General features: G+C 39.5%; 1 protein-coding gene across 2 annotated transcripts in view; it reads right to left on the bottom strand.

Annotated features, from left to right (window-relative positions):
- The window catches only part of FRAS1 (Fraser extracellular matrix complex subunit 1), a 408,983-nt gene that overhangs the window by 119,514 nt on the left and 267,072 nt on the right, over nucleotides 1-22,397 (bottom strand). For both annotated transcript variants that reach the window (XM_064485618.1, XM_031432509.2), the window contains exons 26-30: nucleotides 21,747-21,887; nucleotides 18,779-19,049; nucleotides 15,294-15,378; nucleotides 12,278-12,604; nucleotides 3,390-3,543 (exon numbers count right to left, since the gene is read on the bottom strand). In XM_064485618.1, the coding sequence (XP_064341688.1) occupies nucleotides 3,390-3,543; nucleotides 12,278-12,604; nucleotides 15,294-15,378; nucleotides 18,779-19,049; nucleotides 21,747-21,887 (978 nt within the window). The remainder of the gene's footprint in view (nucleotides 1-3,389; nucleotides 3,544-12,277; nucleotides 12,605-15,293; nucleotides 15,379-18,778; nucleotides 19,050-21,746; nucleotides 21,888-22,397) is intronic.

The raw sequence follows: 22,397 nt of genomic DNA, 5'->3' as shown, positions 1-22,397 counted from the left end.
CTGTTAGGTGCTAGCTACTATGGCTGGCCCTTTGGGGTGGAGAAATCAAAGCTAAGCAAGATGCAATTCCTTCCCCTGGAGATCAGCCCCCAGAAGCAACTGGGAGCCACTGTGAGATTTTCAGTAGGTTAGAGGCACGGACTGATTTAGAACACAGAGTGTATGTGAAAGTTCTGTTAAAGAGGCTGGACTTTGTGAGAATGATAACAACAGTAGTTAACATTTATGTGGACAGTCTGGCCAATTACGAGGTTGCTGCAAAATCCATATGAGAGATGGGAACCTAGACTAAAGCAACAGAGGTAATATTGGAAAGAAACAAACAGATACAAGAATCACGGAGGAAACGGAAGCAACAGAACTTGACAAATGTGGCTGTAAAGTATAAGAGGGGGGAACCAGACAATTTCCTATTGAGTAGGGTGATGGGCAGGGAAGTGATGCCACTAAGAGGGTGAGCTGGTTGAGGAGAAAAGGAAGAGTTCAGCACTGGGTATGCTGAATACAAGGTGCCTTTGTGACAAGCCCCATAGGTAGACTGGGAGAAATGCCAGTATCCTGGGGGGTTCACTCCATCGAGATGGGAGCTTTTGCATAGTACCTCACCTCTGCTTTTACCATAGTACGACAAATACAAGGAGATGACCTTTTAAATATATGAAAATCCATGTTTAAAACACAGTGCAGGTTTATAAAACAGAAAATAATCTATACTAGTGATTTCCTTTATACTGAAGTCAATATTTTAACCAAGACTCTTGAAGGGAAAATGTAATAGGTAAAAAGAATTAGAAACTCATTGGAATCTCCATGAATTATTTCGGGATTTACATAATTTGCTTTAAAGTTTTCCTACAGTATGCTAAATAACAGAGCTGGCAATGTGTTGGATGAAGTCAGATTCTCCCTCAAATGATGTTTCAAGTTACTTCATTAAAACCATCTCATTAAATTTCCTCCAAACCTGTGAAGTAGTTAAAGGTGCAAGTATTAATCAATTTATCTAAACTTATATTTGAAAACAGTGATGAGTCTGCAAGTGGTGGAATTTAAGCTCTTTATGCAAATACTACACAAGCAATTTACGCTGGGTTTAGGTCCACCATCAAGTCTTCACAAAAGCCTAGAGTCCAATCGGAACATTCTAATGTGATGAGGGAATGCAAAGTAGCTGGGGTGGAAGGAGGTAAGGGCTCCATAATCCGCATCACTGGGGCAGTTGGATGTAAGTAGATTTGTATTAAGTGGGCTTCTAGTTCCCACCACCTTTTTCACTCTTGAATGGTTCCTAAGTGTAATGCGATTTGATTATTACCAGTAGGGAGCTCTGAACACACAGAAATAGGATTATGTTCATAGGAAGAAGTTAATTAAGAGAGTTATAGTAGGAAAGGCTTAATACTTATATTAAATAGAATATTGGGATAATGGGCTGTGTTTAGGAAATTTAATTTTTTGGCCTTTAATAATCAAGATAAGAAATTTAATACATCAAATGAGTCAAAGATTTTTAGAGCTGAAAAGGACTTAAAACATTGTCTAGCTTAAAATCAGTGGGTGAAATACGGCGAAGCTGAATAAGGTCTGTGAATAACTAATAACATGGTATCGATGCTAATTTCCTGGGTTTGATAATTATTTGATGGTTATGTAAGATATTAACACTGGGGGAAGCTGGATAAAGGATATTCAAGAGCTTTTCATAATATTTTTGCAATTTTTCAGTAAGCCTAAAATTCTTTTCAGATAAGTTTAAAAATGATCTAGCTTCATCTTTCGAGGAAACCTATGGCTCAAGGGAGGTCCACTTGCCTTCTTTAAGGTTACACAACTATCATAAATGACACCCAGGTAGACTGACTGTTTTATAATTCTATCAATGATTGATTAGATGATGCTTTTCAATGTCTTTGTGGGCCCTGGAATTATTCTTAAATAGTACAGAAATTAACTTTTTACTCACCACAGAAAATATATCTGATTTTTAAAACTCTGATAACCCTGAGGAAAAACATTATTTATTTCTCTAAAAATGTGCCAAGTCTTTACTTTCAATGAATGTAATTTTCATTTTCAGGTGATCTATTCATTTCTTTTTAAAAATCTACCTGCTTGTCTTTTTTATTTTTATAGCATTTTGTTATTTCCATACATTTTCAACTCCTCCTTTTGTGTCTTTCAATCATTTTAAATATGGTTATTTTGTACTTTTTGCAAGGTTGTTCCTTTATTTGAAATCCTTGGGGTTTTAATCTTCTTGTTTGTCTTGGTTACAGTACTATAGGTTTTCTGTTCTTATGTTCTGTAATTTTGAATTCTAAATTAGTCTTCAGTGGGTTTATCTGTGAGAATCTTGTATGGTCTGGAGTTGTGGGTAGAAATTCTATAGCAGTTACTACTAGTTTCTTCAAGCAGTATCACTGGTCTGAGGTTAATTTTCATATTGATGCCTCTGCTTTGGGTTTCTCAGATAATGCGCACAGCGTAATTAACCTTGGATCTACAGGAGAAACAGGCCCGAAGTTCTGAATTCTGTGCAGACGTTTTTACTCTGAGCCCTAGAAACACAGGTAGGATTCTTTGCCATCTCTCTCTGTGATGGTGAGTTCTTGTTTTCCATTCTGTCCCTCTAATGGAAGGTTAAGTCTTTTCAGAGTCCTGGTTTCATGCAGGGTCTTAATTCCAACTTTCTGCCTCTGCACAGGCATTAAATCCCAAGCCCCAAGGTTACTGAGATACATACCACCCCTCTCAGGGAAGCTATGCTATCAGCTCATGCCCAGACTGGCTTTCATTCCTTGTTTGTTTCTGGCACTTGGAGATTTCTCTCTATTCTTGGGAGGTCAGCTATGAATGCCCTATAATTCTTAATCTCTTTTATCCATCACTTCTAGGTGATGATGATAGGTTATCATACTCTACTATCTTGCTGGAAGTAGAAGTAACAATGGAGATCTTAAGAAATGTTTTCATGTAAAGTTTTAATTTTTAACTTTTAAAATTTTTTAAAAAGGAAAGCCTCATCAAGAAGTCTGGTGATGTTCTGAGAGGGACACAAAGTGGAGTTTGAGAGCCTGAGCTTTGAAATTAAACTGACATATTATTAGCGAGGTGATTTTTAGCAAGTTACTTGCTCTGTAAAATGAAGCTGTTTTAAAACTTATATTTCAGGTTTAAATATACTACATTTACATTACTTAGCATTCTACCTAGTACATAATATGTATATTGTGTGATAGCTATTTTGATTATTTTTTCTTTAAAGGGGATTTGTGGGGTATTAGAAAGTCAAGTTCATTGGAAACACAAACTTTGCTGTGTGGCATTGAACAAAAGCATGTCCAAGACTGCTGAATGCAATGATGAAATGGTTAAGAAAAAAGAGTTACCAAATTGGGGGTGGTCCTGTGTAATTTTGTAGATGATTTCTGAGGCACTGGCACCTGGAGCTTCAGCCTGTAAGATTCTGTTGGTAATCTGCAGCATCCCCCCTTCCGGAACCCACACCATTGAATTAGCCACAAGCCGAAGACCTCCATCATTCTAGAATAAAGGGTACAGAATTACACTCTTATTAGGTCCAAGCAAAATAAGAAAATACCAATCCTTAAAAAACATAAGTTATTAGGTCCTATTGCTGCTAAAGATTGTCTAATAAGAGAGATTCATAGCTTTAGAGTCACCCTATGAATATATGTGTGTGTATTATGTGTAGATAAATTCATGTGTCTGTATATATGTACATATGTATATACCTTGCTTTTTTCCTAATTTATCATGAGCAAATAACTCATATCATTCAGGAAGACTAAGTCTCTCCAATTCTTTCTTTCATTTGTCCATTGACCTGTCCTTCCATCCTCTCCATCCACCTACGTTCAAAAACTATTCATTAAGCACCATTATAAACCAGCTTTTTTGCTAGAGGTTTAAGATATAGAAGGTTGGCTGAAATAGGACCTCAGTTTCAGAAACTACAGTCTAATGAGGAAGAGAGACAGACACATAAATAGTTAGGATGCATCACAAGTGATGCTCTATACGATGTCTGAGCAGGGCGCTGGGGGAGAATGAAGGAAAAAGGAGATTTCCTCTTTGGGGAAGGAATGCTCTGGAAGGCTTTCCTATGGACATATCATTTAATTCTTGAATGATTAAAAAACTGGGCTTTCTAAATGGACAAGTGAAACAGACTCGAGGAAGAGGGCCCAGCCTAAGCAAAAACATGAGACAAGGCATTGTGTGCTTAATAAAATATCCAAGTGTCTGCGCAAGTACAGTCTGGGGGGCTGGGGAGGGGGGTGAATGAAAAGTGACTCTCTCTTAATGTTGGCTAGTAGAAGGCAGAAGCTGTGCTAAAATTCTCGATTTAGCTTGTAGGCACTGCAAGGTCAACACGAATCTTCAGGGGAAGAAATGGGATGCTAAGGTCTGGGTTTTAGAGAGCCACCAGCAGCAAGAGATGGGAGGGACTAGAGCTGGGATGAAACTGGAGCTGCAGAAACCACGTAACAAGTTCTGGTAATGGCTCAGGTGAGAGAAGATGGTGATTGCAGTGGAATGAATAATTCCAGAAACTCTACAGAGGCCAAACTGACGGGCCTTGATGTCTGATTGAAAGGGAAACCCTGAAAAACCACAGTTGGGAATAGCTGACTGGAAGAAATCACCTGTTTAGCACTCCTGAGAAGGCAACCACTCTAACTGCTAATGTTAATGTCATTAAAAAGTGCTGCCGTTCCTGATGTGCAAGGTGCATACCTCTTCCAAAGCCTCTTAACTGACATTTTCCATGGAATGAGATTAGTGAGGCTCCCCGTGTTCAGTTTTCAGTTTTCATACTTACAAAATCAGTAAATCTGATATTTCGAAATAGGGCATTTCAGAAGGGATGTTTTTCTAAATTACTGCTATTACTTTCAAATATGCCAATAAACAGAACAGAGCAAACAGCACTCCCAGGAGGGGAATATTCAGAACAGAAGACGACAAATACTCCTGTGCTGTCACTTGACATGAGAGTGTTTGCGTCTCTCAGGAGGCAGTCCCAGCTCTTCCCACCACAGTCACCAAGAACCCGAGGCAGTGCCTAGGAGAACAGCAGCAAAGGCACCTTTTATTGTGATTGGTGCTCAGGGGCAAAACCCCACAGAATTTTCTCCCTTCACAATTGATTACAACATGTTATTTACAAAAACATCAAAGTGTGCCAAGAACTTTGCATGTTACCTACCAGAATTCTGGGGAAAAGGGCCCTAGTAACTCCAGCAGAGTTTTTATGTATCATAATAAACTTGCACCCAGATATCTTAATTGCAAGAAATCTTTCTAATAGCAGCAGCCTCGTCAAGTTCGATTACGTTATAGAGATCAGTCATACACCAACGACCACATTCTTGGACAAAGGCAATGTGGTTTTTTCATATCCCAAGCAACTGAGCCCACTGACCTGAATGCATGTCCCCAGATGTCTCTCCTACTACATTTTTATCTTGACTTGACTTTATCAATATAATTCTCTGTAATTCCTATGTGAGCGTCAATTTTTAGGAGACAGGACGTCTTGCAAGTCAACGTTCAGAGACCAGAAAGGCTTATTAGAAGTTCAGACTCCTAGACCCCAACCCAGTCCTTCTGAATGAGACCCTGTGCATTAGAATCTGCATTTTAATTTTTTTCACTAGCTTTATTAAAGTATACTTGCCAAATAAAAGTTGTATATATTTAAGGTATATGTAATGCTTTAATATATGTATAAATTGTGAAATGATTACCACAATCAAGCTAATTAAGCCTCCACCACCTCACATAGTTTTCGTGTGTGTAGTGAAAATACTTAAGATCAACTCTGTTAGCAAGTATAAAAGACAGTATTATTAAGTATAGTCACCATGCTATACTTTAGATCTTCAGAATTATGCATCTCATAACTGAATCTTCGTACCCTTTGACCAACACCTTTCAGTTTCCCCCACACCCCAGCCTCTAGCAACCATCATTCTACTCTGCCTTTATGAGTTCGACTTCTTCAGATTACAGATATAAGTGAGATCATACAGTATTTTTCCTTCTGTATAGCTTATTTTACAGGCTCATCTATGCAGTCACAAATGGCAGGACTTCCTTCTTTTTTAAGGCTGAATAATATTCCATTGTATATACAGCCAAATTTTCTTTTATCCATTCATCCATTGATGGACTTAGTTTGTTTTCATAGCTTGGCCATTGTGAAAGATGCTGCAATAAACATGGAAATGCAGATATCTCTTTGAGACATTGATTTCATTTCCTTTGGATAGATACTCAGAAGTAAGATTGCTGGATCATATGATAGCTCTATTTTTAATTTTTTGAGGAATGTCCATAGAGTTTTCCATAGTGGCTGCACCAATTTGCATTCCCACCAACAGTGTACAAAAGTTTTCTTTTCTCCACACCCTCACCAACACTTGTTATCTTTTGTCTTTTTGAGAACAGCCACTCTAACAGATGTGAGCTGATATCTCACTGTGGTTTTGACTTGCCTTCCCCAGATTATTAGTGATGTTAAGCACATTTTCATGTACCTGTTGGCCATTTGTATGTCTTCTTTTGAGATACGTCTATGCAGGCCCTTAGGTCATTTTTTATTTTTATTTTTTTGCTATTGAATTGAGTTCCTTATGTATTTTAGATATTAAACCCTTATCAGATATAGGGTTTCAAATATTTTCTCCCATTCTGTAGGTTGCCTTTTCATTTTGTTTATGGTTTCCTTTGCTGCACAGCAGTTAGTTTGATGCATTCCTACTTGTGTTTTAACAAGATCCCTGGGAGATGTGGAGTCACGCTAAGGCGTGAGAAGCATCACCCAGGACAGAGATAGCAACGGGTCTAGAGTGGTTCTACCAAACTCCACAGACAGGCCTTTTAGAATATTTACATTTATAATATACATACCTCTGTTTCTGAATTATTTGTTTACAGTACTTAAGAAGAAACAGACAACTGTCCAAGGAAAAGAAGTATTAATTCTTCCTGCTCATTATGATGAAGATGGTTTTGTCAGTTGCTTTCTTTTGGGAGATGGTCCAGGGAAGATTTGAGAAGGGGTAACTAGAAGTCTGTACACCATCATTTCTATAGCTAATGCATCCAAAACAAATTTTAACATAATTTCCCCGGTGGTTCTGACATTTTGCAATTTCTTTATCTCCTTATACAAGCACACTTTGGAGATATTGTGGGTTTAGATACAGACCACTGCAATAAAGCAATACTGCAATAAAGCAAGCCACATAAATTTCTTTTGGTTTCCCAGTGCATATAAAATTTGTACGTTTACACTATACTGCAGTCTATTAAGTGTGTAAGAGCATTATGTCTAAAATATATACATACCTTAATCAAAATTTATTGCAAAAACTACTAACCATCATCTGGGCCTTCAGCAAGTTATAACCTTTTTTCAATAGTAACATCAAAGATCACTGATCACCATACCAAATATAATAATAATAAAAAATTCTGAAACATTGTGACCAAATTACCAAAATGTGACACTGAGACACAAAGTGAGCAAATGCTGTTGGAAAAATGGCACTGATAGACCTGCTTGATGCAGGGTTACCACAAAACTTCAATGTGTAAAAAACTCAGTATCTGCAAAGCACAATAAAACGAAGTGTGCTTGTAGCTTTTTTCTGCACAATGGTGCATATATCCCTGTAAGCTCAAGAAATTAGCCATAATTTCAGTTGAAGAATCTTCTGCCTAGTGATGTTTTATATATCCTTCAGGGTCCACATTAGAAGGCAGTGAAATTCCAACAAGGGATTATAGGGACATAATTAAAACAGTGCTTTAAATTAAATAGTTCTTCTAATTAATTTCATAGAACAATAGGCATACAGAAATGCTGGTAATAAAGTTTAACCATTGTACACTGTATTGCAAGTAAAAACATTAATGTCGTAAACCATAAGTAAGAGCCCACGCCTCTGCCATTTGAAGGAAAAATCCCACAAACAAAATGAAAACTTCTCTGCCTCCCCAGTTAAAGACTGGGACATAAATGTGAGCTCAAACATGATGGGGTCCCCAAACCCCAAACCAAAATATTCAAGATTAAAAAAAATTAAAATTTATTCAACAGAAAATGACTATAATCGAATATAACAGTAACCCTCACATTTTATTTATTCTGAAAAAAATAATTTGCAATGGTTCATTTATACCATAGCTTTTAAAGTTGGATCTTGTAGGATATTGTGGATTTTAGGGAAGGATTATGTTCAGTGGCACATATAAGGTGAGACATAGATGCTATTTGCCAAAATGAAGAACAATGGAAAGATAATTGGACTGTTCTTGTGTTTGTCAATGTGTGCATATGCCTCAGAAACTTTGCAGCTTTGGGTGAAGAATACAGAAACTTCTCTCCATGTAGATTTCAACTGCTTTATAAATGAGCAAACAAATATTTTGTAACCAATGAACACTTCTTGAGTCTATACTCTGAGCAATGTACCTTACAAGACATTAAATTGAACAAGCTAAGCAAGCCCAAAATGGTGAAACCCTGATACGTGGTGAGGATTTATTTATGAGATAGGCAGACTCTTATTCAGAAAAATAAACATTTTTATGCCATTGATATTTATAACTCTCACAAACATCCTTTTAATCAAACTGTGTCCCTGTAACACAATCCATGGGAGGACAGGTTTTAAGAAAACTGAGGGAAAGCACAATAGGGCTTTTAGCAGCACTCAGCCCTTACCAAGGTCAAACAGCCAGAGAGAACTCTCAGCAATAGAATTTTCCGTCCGGTTCATAGCACGACACTTGGGGGCTTTTAACATCAAAGCATTAGCCAGTTGCAGAAAATAACTGCTCAAACAACAACAAATGAGGTCAGAAAGATCATCAGATTTATTGCCAAAGTGGAAAAAGAGGCATGATTTCCAGAGAGGCTTTAATTAATGAAAAAGAAGGTAATTCCTTGAAAACCCAGCAGTGGAGAAACCCACAAATAAGCATGGCTTCTCCCTGCCCACATTTTAGCCCTTATTAGATCCTGAATTGCTTTAGAATCATATCTCTAGCAGGCTTCGGTTTGGTAATCCACCCAATTAATGACAGCTATTCAGCAGAGCATTCTTTATTACCTTTTAATCTTTTTGAATTCTTTTGCCTCCTCCCCCCAACAGAACATGTTTCAACATCAGTCCTGGGTCTATTTTCTCCTCGGTGATTCAGTATAAGCCTGGAGGTGGCAGTCAAGTTTACTCACTGCCAAGGCAAGGATAAAAACATAAATCTGGGAGGAAGTGATGCAGAACTTGATAAATAAGACTGGAACCGACAGCCCCCACCCTCAGTCTCAGAGGGGCCCCCTCAGTCAGCAGAGGCAAGAGATCAATTCAAAGACAGGAACATAGGCACCAGCCTAACTCAAGTTGCTGCATCCAACCATCTATCTGTCCTTCCAACAAAAATGTACTCAACTTCTACAATGTGCGTGGCTCGAGAGAGTAATACTGAAATAGTTCCTGTCCTCACAAAGCTTCCTTTTTCTAGCCCTCCCTCCCTTTCCATCAATCTTACCAGGTTAAGTTTTATGTTGAACTACACTGAGATTAATTTGTACATCCATTTACTAGAAATTAGACCTAAACTGCTTGGCCATTCCATTTAAGCCACCAAGTAGACATCAGTCGGTAACTGTCCTCTCTCCAAATTTAATACACAGGTAGCCTCAAGGTAAGGACTTGGATGCCCACCTTCAGAAATGGCTATGGGAACAAAATCAATCATGTCTGACTCTATATCTACTGGAAGCCATTAACAGTTGAGGCAATTTTTTTTCTTGGGCTCCAGTAGACACTATAAATAGCTTCACCTGTAACAAGATGTGGTGAGTCCACAGGGAAGATCCCAAGAGGCTTGGGGCCCAGGCTGTGTGGATAGGACACTGAGAAAATGACCAAATTACTGTCTCCATTCTGTCCATTAGGGGATAAGAATATATATGACCAAAATATTGGGGGAAAAAATGAGCTGGAATGAAAAAACTGCAAGGCTAAGTGTGAGGGGCCTAAACACACTTGATTTGAAATCACAGCTCCATCACTAAATACCTTTATGAAAAATAAACATTTTTAAGCCTCTTTAAATGTTTGGAAACCTGCTTTATTTCTGTTTCCTCTTTTGGAAGATTAGAGATAATAATCGCACAAACGTCCTAGGATGATCGTGAAGATCAAAAGGAATAATTCATGTCAAGCATTAGTGCCCAATAAAGGTTACAAGCAGAACAAACAAACAAAAACATTTTCCACCAATATATCATAAAATATCCCTTAGAAGCAATAAGGTTATATGGCCTGTATTCCAACCTTCTTCACCAAGATATTGGAAAGATGAGTAAATAGATAAATTGAGAAAAGTACTCTGAATTCCTAAGAGAAAATATAGTATGTATCTGTAAAGTATTATCAGGATTAGAGTGTGAAGTTTGTAATGAGTACATCCTAATGGCTACTGGGGCTCTGGTAACTGGTTTCATTATCCTGATTCATTGGCTTAGAAGCCATTAGTTCACCTGATGAACAGGTAAGCACAGGACTATAGGAGATGGAGGGATGGAAAGGGGAAGGAGGGGGGACAGACAGTGTAAATACCAACACGACTCCCCAGTTGAGGGAATTCACTAAAAGAATTCTCAAGTTCTGTGCTTGTGCCTTATTTGTAAATTAAAAATGGACTTTTCTTTGTTTTGGTAGCTGAAGCAGCTAAAATCCTAGAAATGTCCTTCAACTTTGGCGCACAACCACCCAAGCTGGCTGTGCCATACAAGGCAATGAGCTTCAAACATGGAGATGAAACCATGATACGAAGGGCGACTGCTAGCGCTGCACTGAAATCCTGTAACAATCTTTGGAAAGAAACCAAGAAGGAAGAAAAGAAAACTTTCTGTGTCTGGTCTAGACTTCATTTCTTCAGAACTAAACCTCATCTCCCAGGGTGATTGTGGCAGGGTGATAATTAGGATCAGCTACAAGGTGGCTCTCTGCCAGCTCCATCTCATAATCAGCCTTCACTTACTCCCTCCCATCTATCTCAGGCCACCATCACTGTTTTCAGCAGCTGAAAATAATGAGACAAGAGCCTGAGAAACCACCTAGCAGATCATATTAGATTCAGCTATTGACCTTCGCAAATTCTGAGTGATCTTTGGTGGGAAGGTGACAAGTGATTTCTAAGCTGTCCTCAGCAAATCAATCTCTCTAGCTAATCATCAATGAAATTTCAGTAGGTACTGATATTTGGAATGAAAAGTTCAAAAAAAATTGTTAAGTCTCCCACTCTGCCATCACAGGAAAGAGTCATTCTTGCTATTACAGAGAAAAGAGCTTCGTGAAACATCATTCAGTAATAAATGACTTTGAAAGTGTTTTTCAATAGGTCCCTTTGATCCAGCATGGGCCAGCCCAGAATTTCCCAAAAAGTGATAGCCATCCTATTACATCCCAAAACATCTCATGTTGTATGTGGATGAAATTTTACTAAATGGTTGTACATAAATTTTACTATGGAAAAAAGTACAATTCTACATTAAGCCCATGATTTCATAGGTATTATTTATTAGGAAGAGGTCACAGTAAAAAAGTAACTGGATTCAAAGATAAATATTAAGTAAATAATAAGATAGGTACTCATGGGTCTAGCAAAAACATATGTATGGAGGTGATGACTCGGGCTGAGAACTATGGCTCTTTACTGGGCCAGGGATTCTTATGATTACTCAAAGAGTTCCCTCATCCTCCTTCAGCTGGGGTAACAGAATGGCTTGAATGCATCCTTTTTGATTCATTATAATAACCTGGCTGCAAGCCTCACATCACATGAGCTATTTTAAAAGAGCAGACAGGAACGGGGGTGCACTCGATTCCTATAATCATGCTCAGGCAGGAGACAAAAAAAATCAATGGACAAAGAGGAATTTTATGGAAGCAACATAGAGGTTCAAAAGTTTCCCTTCTGCAGAGAACATGGGCACAGGACTTTCAAATCAAAGGTGCTCCTAACAAAATATACACTGCCCCCTGAGTTTTGGTGATGTGTTCTATTAATCTTTGCATGTCCTAAGTATCTCCATAATAGGTGCTTAATAAATATTTGAATAAATAAATAACTACCCATATCTCAAATTTATGAATATTGCAAAACAGTATCATCAACAAAACTTCACATGTAGGTGCAAGCACATTGTAGCTCTAGGAATGACACCTACCTTGGGCACAGTCTTCATGTGGAACAGTATGTTTTGGAAGGAGTGTCCGTCACTGGCCTGCAAGACTGCGACATCAGAAGGGCTATCCGAGCCATCGTGGGCATAAAGGAGAAGGCCCCTGGAGAGCTCATCCAGCTGGAACTGATAGATTGGGGCTGCAGGGGACTGAAGGGTTTGGAGCAACTGGCCATGGACTGGAGGATCCAGCACTTGGACCACCACGTCCTGTGGGTTGTCGTCATCTCGGATGTCAAGCAGCTGGGTGGTGATGGTTCCCCTCTCTCCTCTGCTAATGTGGAGGGCCTCATTTCTCAGCACATAAGGGGCCTGTGGAGTTGAAGGGAAGGAGAAGGGAAGCCACTAGCAGGAAAAGACTGGACAATCCAGTGAGCCAGATGCCAGGTGTGTGCAAGCTGATTGATATTTCTGTGCTTTTTAAGGAACTCTACGTGCTCCAGTGAAGTGCCAAACTCTTGCATAGTCAGAGCACTTACCACAGGTGTAGTCAGTCACAGGAATCACTGCAAAGGAGGTTACTTTACACCTCGGGTTCTGGAGGTTTCTTAAGCCACATCCAGACCATGGTATTGATCAGGGACAATCAAGGGGAGCTGCTTGCTTCTAAATCTCTGAAGTCTCTGCCGTCTTGATTTACACTACATCCCCTGCATGGTAACTGAGATCACCTCAGTGTCAAGGAACTCATCAGTCTGCAGCCAAGGGAGACTAATGAGAGGTACAGAGCTTTGGCATCTGCGCTGGGAGTCGAGCACTTCACTCCAGGCTACGCTGCAGCACGCGGACTCGGGGTGAGACACCGACACGGTCTCCACTCACGCTCTTTCTGGTCCTTCCCAGTCATTCCCCTCAAGCTGTCTCATCCATATCAGGAAGCGGCCCACCCCAACTCAGAGTATGAAGCCTGATAAGATCATGGTCTGGGTAAGGCAGCCACCTGGTTAATTCATGTGGCAAATTTTAATATGTTTTCCTTAGGATTATCAGGTTTTCCTCCAGCAACTTCAGTAAGCAGATAAAATGTTCTTTCATAAAGATAAAAGTTAATGAACCACAACAGGAAAAAAAAAAAAAACTCACCCCTCCAAAAAAATCGAGGTGAGAAGCCAAACAAAATATTATCTTAGTTTTTTATATCGTTTGAAGTTAAACCATCTAGGACTTTTCTCAGCACACTGCCTTCTTTAATCCAAATGGCTTTCTTTTAAAAATACTCCCCACCCCCCGGCCTCCTGGAAATTTCAATATCTATTAAAGTAATGTCTAACTAATGCATCTTTATAATAATCACATAATAGGAAATGAAAAGATAGCTACTCCCCAGGATTCCCAAGTGAGAATTCAAAAGCTGGGATTCTGTATGTGGGAATGAATAACCCCTTGGATTCTTAAAGAGGTGATGTCAAAATCCATAAGTGGAAAACATCAACTTAGCTCACATGAGGAAATCTTAGGGAGACTTAAAACCATATTGAAATAGCACAGAACTGTAAAGGAACAAAAATAAGCTAAAATTCATTTCTAAAATTCCATTTTAAAAAATGCTACAATGATAAAAGTTTCTCATATAATAAGTAAAATAAAAATGTGCCCTCACCATCTATTCCATTTATTTGGGGAAAGCAAACAAACAAAAATCTGGGAACCATGGCAACTTATCATCTCAGAAGTTGCTTCTCAAAACCTAGCCTGAGTCTTTTATTCACTTAATTAGTGTAACTATATTAGCACAAACAAAAAGAACAAAACAAAACTTCAGAGGCTAAGTACTGAGAAACATCTAAGCCAGTAAATCCTGAGACTTGGTGGCCCTCTGACCCATATTTACAGAGATCACATGTTTTAGCTTTAATTAAAATAAAATTCATACTCTTTGCCTAACCCTGAGGTCAAATTAATTTAGGATCAATTTTTGATCATTCCTCAACTTCAGTCATCCCTGAAGTGAGACTCGCTGAGCTGGACTGTGAATACCATTTGGCAGTCACTTCTGGTTCAAGTCTATGTTATCCTTGGTGTGTGGTCTTTTCATTTGGGAACCAAAAATATAAAAATATCAGCTTTAAAAACAATGATCTCATATCCTTCCCTGAATCATGACTAATTAATGCACTACTGACATCTAATACTTAGGTAGTCTTGGTTCTCCCACGCTGATACCCCACTCTCTTGTTGTTCACAACTTAATGATACATTGATCTTCCTCCTCTTTGCTCATTTCAGCTGTTCAATCCCTCTAGCCCAGGCACTCAGAGCATCCACTACTGTATGTATTCAGGACACATAAGTACAACCTGACAGAGATAAGTGATGAGAACAAACGAGCCATCACACTGAGTTTTAGAGCATCTACCCTGATTTCCTCAGACTTGTGTTTGGCAGATGACCACAGTGCACTTTGTTTAAGTGGATCCTTAAAGATCCTCTAACTACTGCACACTGAGTTAAATGCAGTCCTACTACATGATCAATGGGCAAAAGTAGGCGGACTTAATTCTATATCCCTGAGAGAGAAATATTTAGACAAAATATACTTATTTACCTAAAAATAGGAAAGTCTCAACAACTGGCACAGCTTCAAAATATTCTGAAGGGCTGGTATCAGATTCAGTGTAGTAAAGTAAAGAATGAAGACTCTGTAACCAGAGACACCGATTTGCTGGGCACGACCTCGGCTCTCTGAGCTCTGTCACCATAGACACGTTCCTTTACCTCCTGTGACTTAGTCTCCTCATCTGTGAATTGGGGATCATAACGCCTCATAGGGCTGGCACGAGGACTGAATAAGAAGCATAAGAAGAGTATTTGAGGTGTGTAAGTAACTGTTGTTGCTGCTATTACCCACAAGTACTAAAAATTATTCTAGTGGCATTTCCTGAGGACACCGAGACAAGGTTAATTTAGCTCAAACATTTCTGCTAAAACTACTGAAAAATCTCGATTTGTGCGTGAGAATGAGTAGGCGTGAGACATTATTAATCATGTGGCATTTCCTTACCTGTGTTGAAAATGCTTGTATGTGGATCAGCTGTGGCTCCGAGAAGAACTGCTGGTCACTAATTTTCAGGGAAAAGTAACCTTTCCTGAAAGAAGTCCCCAAGAAAGGAATGAGAAAATACCATCATTAACGTGGTCTTTGGAAAGACAAGGATTAAAAATATTTTCAGGCTATGTGCACATAGGAATTTGGCTCAAACCACTACAGCAACATAATACTGTACATAGAAGTGACCACATAAAGATGAACACAGTGAGATGCAGATGATGCTACTGTGTATTCTTTGATCTTATTATAATATAACAATTATGTAAACTTTTGGCTTTCTATTTTTCTAAATAGAATATGGAATAGGTTGAAAAATCAGTTGTCGGGCCAAGACAGGTTAGTAATATATTGAAGGCTAATGCTTAAGTTGGAGAATGAAAAGGAATCTTTCATAGTTTCTGACTAGTCCTCAGTGATTCCCTCTTCCCTGCGAATCCTCTTCCCAACCCCTGCCCAATTCATGTGAGTGGCCCCGATTAACAATGTTGGCAATGTTTGTATTATATGACTCTGTAGCCCCCTCTCCCTCCGGCCATACACATACACATTTGATGTGGACTGGACAAGGGGAGAATGGCTGATTATTCCCTGGAAATTTGGAAACGACCCCATTTGACTATGGGGAACCACAGTCTATCATGTCAATAAGCAAAGAGACAGAGACGAGAGGAAGAACTGAATCCCACTTTCCTTTCCCTTTTCTAACTTCCAGGCTTGCTCTGGAAACCCAGGTGCCCTTGATGGGTTTGAGATCGGAGCCATACCGGCCATGTTATAAACAAGCCTTAATCTGGTTCAAGTTGACTTCCATTACTTGCAACTAAAGAGTCCTAATTAATAGAACAAAATAAGGCTCACTCTGCTGTGGTTTTTGCTTCCTATAAAAGTGTTGTTCCAGCAGCTTCAGAGCCCCAACTCCTCCTGGGAAGGTAGGAGGTGCCCACCTTCAAAGCCAAAGCAAGCTCAGAACTCACTTCAGGCCGGTAAGATGTGTGATTAATGCATTATGGAAGGTTTTGAATTCTGGTCTACTACAGGGACGATAAGCTTCTTTAAAGGGCATTCATGGAACTAATTACTGATACATGAAAGAATGTGGATGATCTCAAAAGCATCACGGCAAAAGCCAGAAACAAAAGATTATATACCATATGGCCCATTCACATGACATTTCAGAAAGGACAAACCAATAAGGGTAAACAACAGGTCAGTGATTGCCAGGGATGGGGGTAGGGAGTCCTGTAAAAATGACTTTGGAGGGGTGGTGACGAAATTGTTGCAGTCCCAAGACCACAAGACCTTATATATTTGTTAACACTCGTAGAACAGTATACTTTAAAATGGGGAACTATATTGAATGCAAATTATACCTCAGTAAACCTGATTTTTTAAAAAAGGAATTCTTGTCTTCCCTCTCATTTCATTGTCTCTTTCATTTTCTGTCCCATTTAAATCCTGCCCCTCTCCACTGCTACCTCCATACTTCAAGAGAATGCAGGTGACGGAAGCAGCAGAATGAAGAAAGAGGGGTTGTTACTCCCAACCGACAGGGGAAAAACGATTTTTGTTGGCACTGAGGTTCCAGTCTCTCAGCAACGCCAGCTCATCTCGGCCACCACGACTGTATTTCCAAGTCGTCTGGCACTCCCCGGGGGCACTCCAACCCAAAGGAAGCCAATCCTAAAGAACCATGGTGGATGTTTTCACAGGGAAAAACAACCACAAACCCATGTGGCAAGCTGCCCCTTTTGTTTCTGTATAATTCAGAGACATAATTTCCTCTTTCCATGAGTTTCTATTAACCTTGTTTTACTATTCCTCTCATTCTTTCTTTTCAAAAACATTTTAGATAAGAAAAATCCAATGTTAAAATGGGCACTAAAAAATAAAAAGAGTACTGAAAGAAGTCCCTGCAAAATAGGTGGCATTTGCCCATTTAGGAGTATAAAGTTGACTCTGCAAAAAAGCCAGGTGATGAGAGATTAAAGAAGTTAAACAGATAAGAGGGTTAACTTTGGTTGTCTGTGGAGCTTTACATGCTTTATGCACTTTTCATAAGTGATTCCGAGACAAATGACTACAGGTACAGAGCTGTGTGATGCCAATACTTAAGAACAACACTTGAGGCAAAATGAATGAAGGGGATGGAGCACAAACCTGAAGAGTGATTCTATGGCATCAGACACCAGAGTTTGAAGCTCCATCTCTACAGCAATACTTTCCTACACAGTCATCTTTTGCCCCTGGAGGATGGATGCATGCCCATTATTCCTAGTACTATTGAGGAGGCAGAAATCATGGTGGCTGAAGCCATGGGGTGTGGAATCAGAGAGCCTTGGTTGGAGTGTCAGCTCTATGCTCACGCTTGGCTGTGAGGCTTGGGCAAGATTACTTATTGATTCACTCAAGGCCTCTGTTTCCCTATCTGTAGAGTCGGAACATAAATAAATAAATTCACATAAGCTGCTGAAAAACCTGGGTCATAGTTAGCACTCAGTAAATGTTAGTTGTTCTTATTCCCATAAGATGGGAGGTTTTGAGATTTCTGGCATCACTGGCTCTGAAATGCAATACGGAAAGTGCAATCTAATTCCCCCCTACCTATCTCCTAGCCCAAACCTTGAACATTTAAAAAAATCTCAAGTTCAGTGGTGATAGTTGAAAATATTCACTGTTCTTTATCATTGTTCCCTGGGTTTCAATTCCTTGTTTACATATATAGTCTACTCTGAATAATCTGCACTAATGATGCAGAGCAGCGTGAAGGATAATCCAAGAGGCTAATCCTTGGGGTGCATTCTCTGATTTCTGTTTAGTAGATCTGCTCTGCTAATTACTCGGCTATGTTTGCTTGAGTTAGTGTTAACATACAATTGCATTCTTAAAGCCTGTGTCAGCTGAGGTGGGGAGGACAGCCAGAAGTGTGCTCGGCATCAGAGGAAAACTGGATCAGGCTTAAAAATTAACAATTAGTCCCACAAAGCGGATAATAAAAAGTTAACGATGACTCTTAGTTTCCTTTTAACTCTGAAATTCTAGGAACCATACAACATCTTGAAAAGCACACACTCCATCCTCCAGCTACTCCCTCCTCCCAGTATAGTACCCCAGTGCTGAAGAAGCAGCAGCACATCTGGGTGTATAAGTGATTTTGTTTCTCCTGGGCCAAAAAACTGGGTAACTGTACTAGAAACTTCCCTGTCACATCAAAGAATTACCCATAATTATGTGATATAATGAAAATGCCTCTAACAGAAGCACTCTCTCTGAGCAGTTACAGTGAAACGACGACAGGCAGCTGAAAGTATTTGGCATTGGTAGAGTATTGATCTTCCCCAGGAGAGAAGGGAGAGCTGCTGAGATGGGGGAGGAGTGGGGGGCTGCGCAGAGCACTGACGGAAAGAAGGGAGGAAGAAAACAACGGAGCACCGCGTCACCTGGGTTTTTCTTTTCTGTGCACAAAACGCACTTTTTTCTCCTTCACATCTTTCCAGCTAAAGTGAGCAGCCTTGTCGAGCTGAACCTCTTTTCCATTCCTTGAGAGCACGAGCTGACCACTGGTGGGAGTGCTGACCACATGGAACAGGAGGTCTTCGACCCTGCCATCCTTGTCTTGGACATTCAGGAGGAAAAAATCCAGTGGTTTCATTGAACCAATGGCAAGGGTGAGGGAACCATTCACATGAAGACTAGGAGTGTGTATTTTGCCTGGAAATCACACAAATCAAAGGTCAGACTTGGTACAGTCACTAGTTAGGTTATTATTTTTTAAAGAAACAGACCTGTAATGTTCATTCTGAGCTACAAAGATGAAACTCTAGGCTACTGTATACCATTAGCCTCCTTCTGATCTAGTGGTTCTCACCCTGGATGCACATGAGAATAACATAAGGTCTCAACGTTAATCTATAAAACTCCTAGAAGAAAATATAGAAGAAAATCTTTGTGATCTTGAATTAGGCAATGCTTTCTCAGATCTGACACCAAAAGCACAAGTGACAAAAGAAAAAATGGATATATTGGACATCATTAATATTAAAAACCTCTATGCTTCCAGCAAGAAAGTGAAAAGACAATCCACAGAATAGGAGAAAATATTTGCAAATTACGTATCTGAAAAAGGACTTGTCCCCCTCTTGTATCCAGAAAATAACAAGAATTCTTACAACTCATTAAATGATAAATAACCTAATTTTAAACAGGCAAAGAATCTGAATAGGCATGTCTCCAAAGAAGATATACAAGAGGACAATAAGCACATGAAAAGGTGTTCAAATATCATCAGTCATCAGGGAAATTCGAATCAAAACCACAAGATGGTATCATTTAATACCCACTAGGAGGAACAATAAAACATGTTCCCGAGGGGGTGGAGAAACTAGAAATCTCATATACTGCTGGTGGGAATGTAAAGTGGTGCGGCTGCTTGGGAGACAGGCTAGTAGTTCCTCAAGCAATTAAACACAGAGCTATCATATGATCCAGCAATTCTACTCCTAGGTATATACTCAAGAGTATTAAACCATCTGTCCACACAAAAACTTGTACACAAACGTTCACAGCAGTGTTATTCATAATATCCAAAAGTGGAAACAATCAAAATGTCCATCAATTGATGAGTGAATAAACAAAATGTGGTACATCCATACAATGGAATATTATTCAACCATAGAGAGAAATGATGTACTGATACGTGCTCTAACATGAAGGAACCTTGAAAATACTGTGCCAAGTGAAAGCAGCCAGACATAAAATGAATGATATCATTTATGTGAAATATCTAGAGGAGGAAAATCCATAGAGATAGAGAGTAGGTCAGGGGTTGCCAGGGGCCAAGACAACGGGGCAGTGGGGAGAGACTACTAATGGTTACTGGATTTCTTTTTAGGGTGATTAAAATGACCTGGAATTAGATAATGATAATAGTTTCACAACGCTGTGGATATACTAAAAACCCACTGTATAATTTCAAGGGTGAATTCTATGGTATGTGGATTGTATCTCAGAAAGAGTAACAATAAGGAATCACATAGGGATCTTCTAAAACAATACTGATACTTAGGCTCCACCACCAGATTCCAACTTAAATGTTCCGGGATGAGCCTTGGTGATTTTGCAAGCTCCCCAGGTAATCCTAAAGGGCTGCCACCTCTGAGAACCACAGTCCTATCCTAATACACCTGTCATATCTGACCATCAGACCCACCAAGAGACAAGTGTCTGGTGCCATTTGCAGGGACAGCCCCAGTTAATCTACAATGAAGTAGGATTATCAGTGGTTTATATTCAGACTTCATGTGAAATATTTACAACCTGTTTTAAAATTTTACCATCTCTGTCCATAGGAAGCATCTGATGGATGAATCAGGATTTCTGACCTTGATGTGGAATTCATCTTGTCTCCTGCAAGTTGGTTTGCCTGAACTTTAATTGGTAGCACTTCCTTTTACAAGTAGGTCAGACAGGGCAGTTCAGGGATGCCAAGTCGCAGGCCAACTACTTCTAATGTAAGATTACACTAATGAAACTCAAATTCATTCTTGCAAGTTGACTTTTATTATGTCCCAAGAGGAGTAAGTTGACTCTCAGTACTCGGGCTTTCCAGGAGGATCCCAATGAAATAAGCCAAAGATTTTTTTTCCGCATGGGAAATCTTAGTATCATTAAAGGTCAGAAATAGAGAGATGAAAAATACGAGTGACTGCAGGTGATAAAACATGATCCGTGTTATTGATGAAGGACACCCAAAAGCCAAGGAATGCTTGGCTATAATATAACTCCCAATCTTCATTCACCTATACAAGTTTTGGCTTCAAAATTAAGCCTGCATTTAAATTTGCTTTTCTTTGTTGTTTAAGGTAAAGGGTCCAGAGAAGACTAGCTCCATTCCTTAACATCTTACCTAATTCTTAATGGCAAACAGAGTGGCTTGAAATCCATTCAGTTTAAATGTGAGGACCTAATGGGGTAGGCTACTCTCTATTCATTAATTATTTACCATTAATCTCGAGTGTGTGCACAAAGGATGAACCACTGTACCTTGGCATGATTAGCTCTGTATGTTTATATAAATATAATGTTATATCTGTAAGAATATATATAATTTTCTATAACATGACTGTAATTCAGGAATATAACTAAATTTTATGCCAAATCTTTGATGCGATAGTTGTGACTTTTAAAGCACACATTGCTTCTTTTTCTCTTTCAGAGATCGTAGAATTTGAATTTTCCCAATTTTCCATGTTCTAGAAACAGTTCCTTATTCCATAGCAGCACCAGGCGTATTCACAGAATGGGAATCCTGCATCTTGCATCATGTGAGCCAATTGTACCTGGAAACTCAGCCTCTGCCTGGAGAAATTACAGGTGAATTCACTGGACCATTGGAGGAGAAGCACTTACCAGCACATGTTTCATTAGAGGAGTGGGCAGAAAAGCCAGGAACACAGTTGGCAACACAAAGGCCGCTCTTCAGAAAGAACCCCTGGTCACACAGGTGACACCGGTCTCTGTGGCTGCACTGCAAGCACCCCCGAGGGCAGGCTGTTGAAGAGAGGACACACTAAATGAGGCAGGACAAAGGCACAGGCACCCAGCGAGGGCTACCGGTGATAGAGAAATGACAAGTGAGAGCACAAGCAGCATGGGGTCCCCAGCTGTAGCAGAAGAGAATTCCAACAGTTCCCCACAGAACTTCAGAGACAGCTGGTCTACCCTAGAAAGGACAGTGGGAAGGGAGGAGCACCCTTGCTTTACACGCCATGACCTGAAAATGTTGCACAGAAACAGATTGTTTAAAAAGTTAACCATAGTGACTTGTCAGAGAGGTAGTTTATAGTGATTAAGAGCATAAACTCTTTCTGGGTACTGTTCCTCTTCTACCACTTACCGGCTGTTGAATTTGGGCAAGTTCTTTCAACAGTCTGCGGTACAATTTCTTATCTTAAAAATGGGGATAGTAATAGCACCTAATACCAATGATTGCTGGTTGGACTGTGAGCTATTAATGATACAAATTGACTAGAACAGTATTGGGCTCAACAGAAAGGACTC

Source organism: Camelus dromedarius, chromosome 1, assembly GCF_036321535.1.
Source record: "Camelus dromedarius isolate mCamDro1 chromosome 1, mCamDro1.pat, whole genome shotgun sequence".
Lineage (NCBI taxonomy): Eukaryota > Metazoa > Chordata > Mammalia > Artiodactyla > Camelidae > Camelus > Camelus dromedarius.
This window is presented reverse-complemented; position numbering and strand designations above follow the sequence as displayed.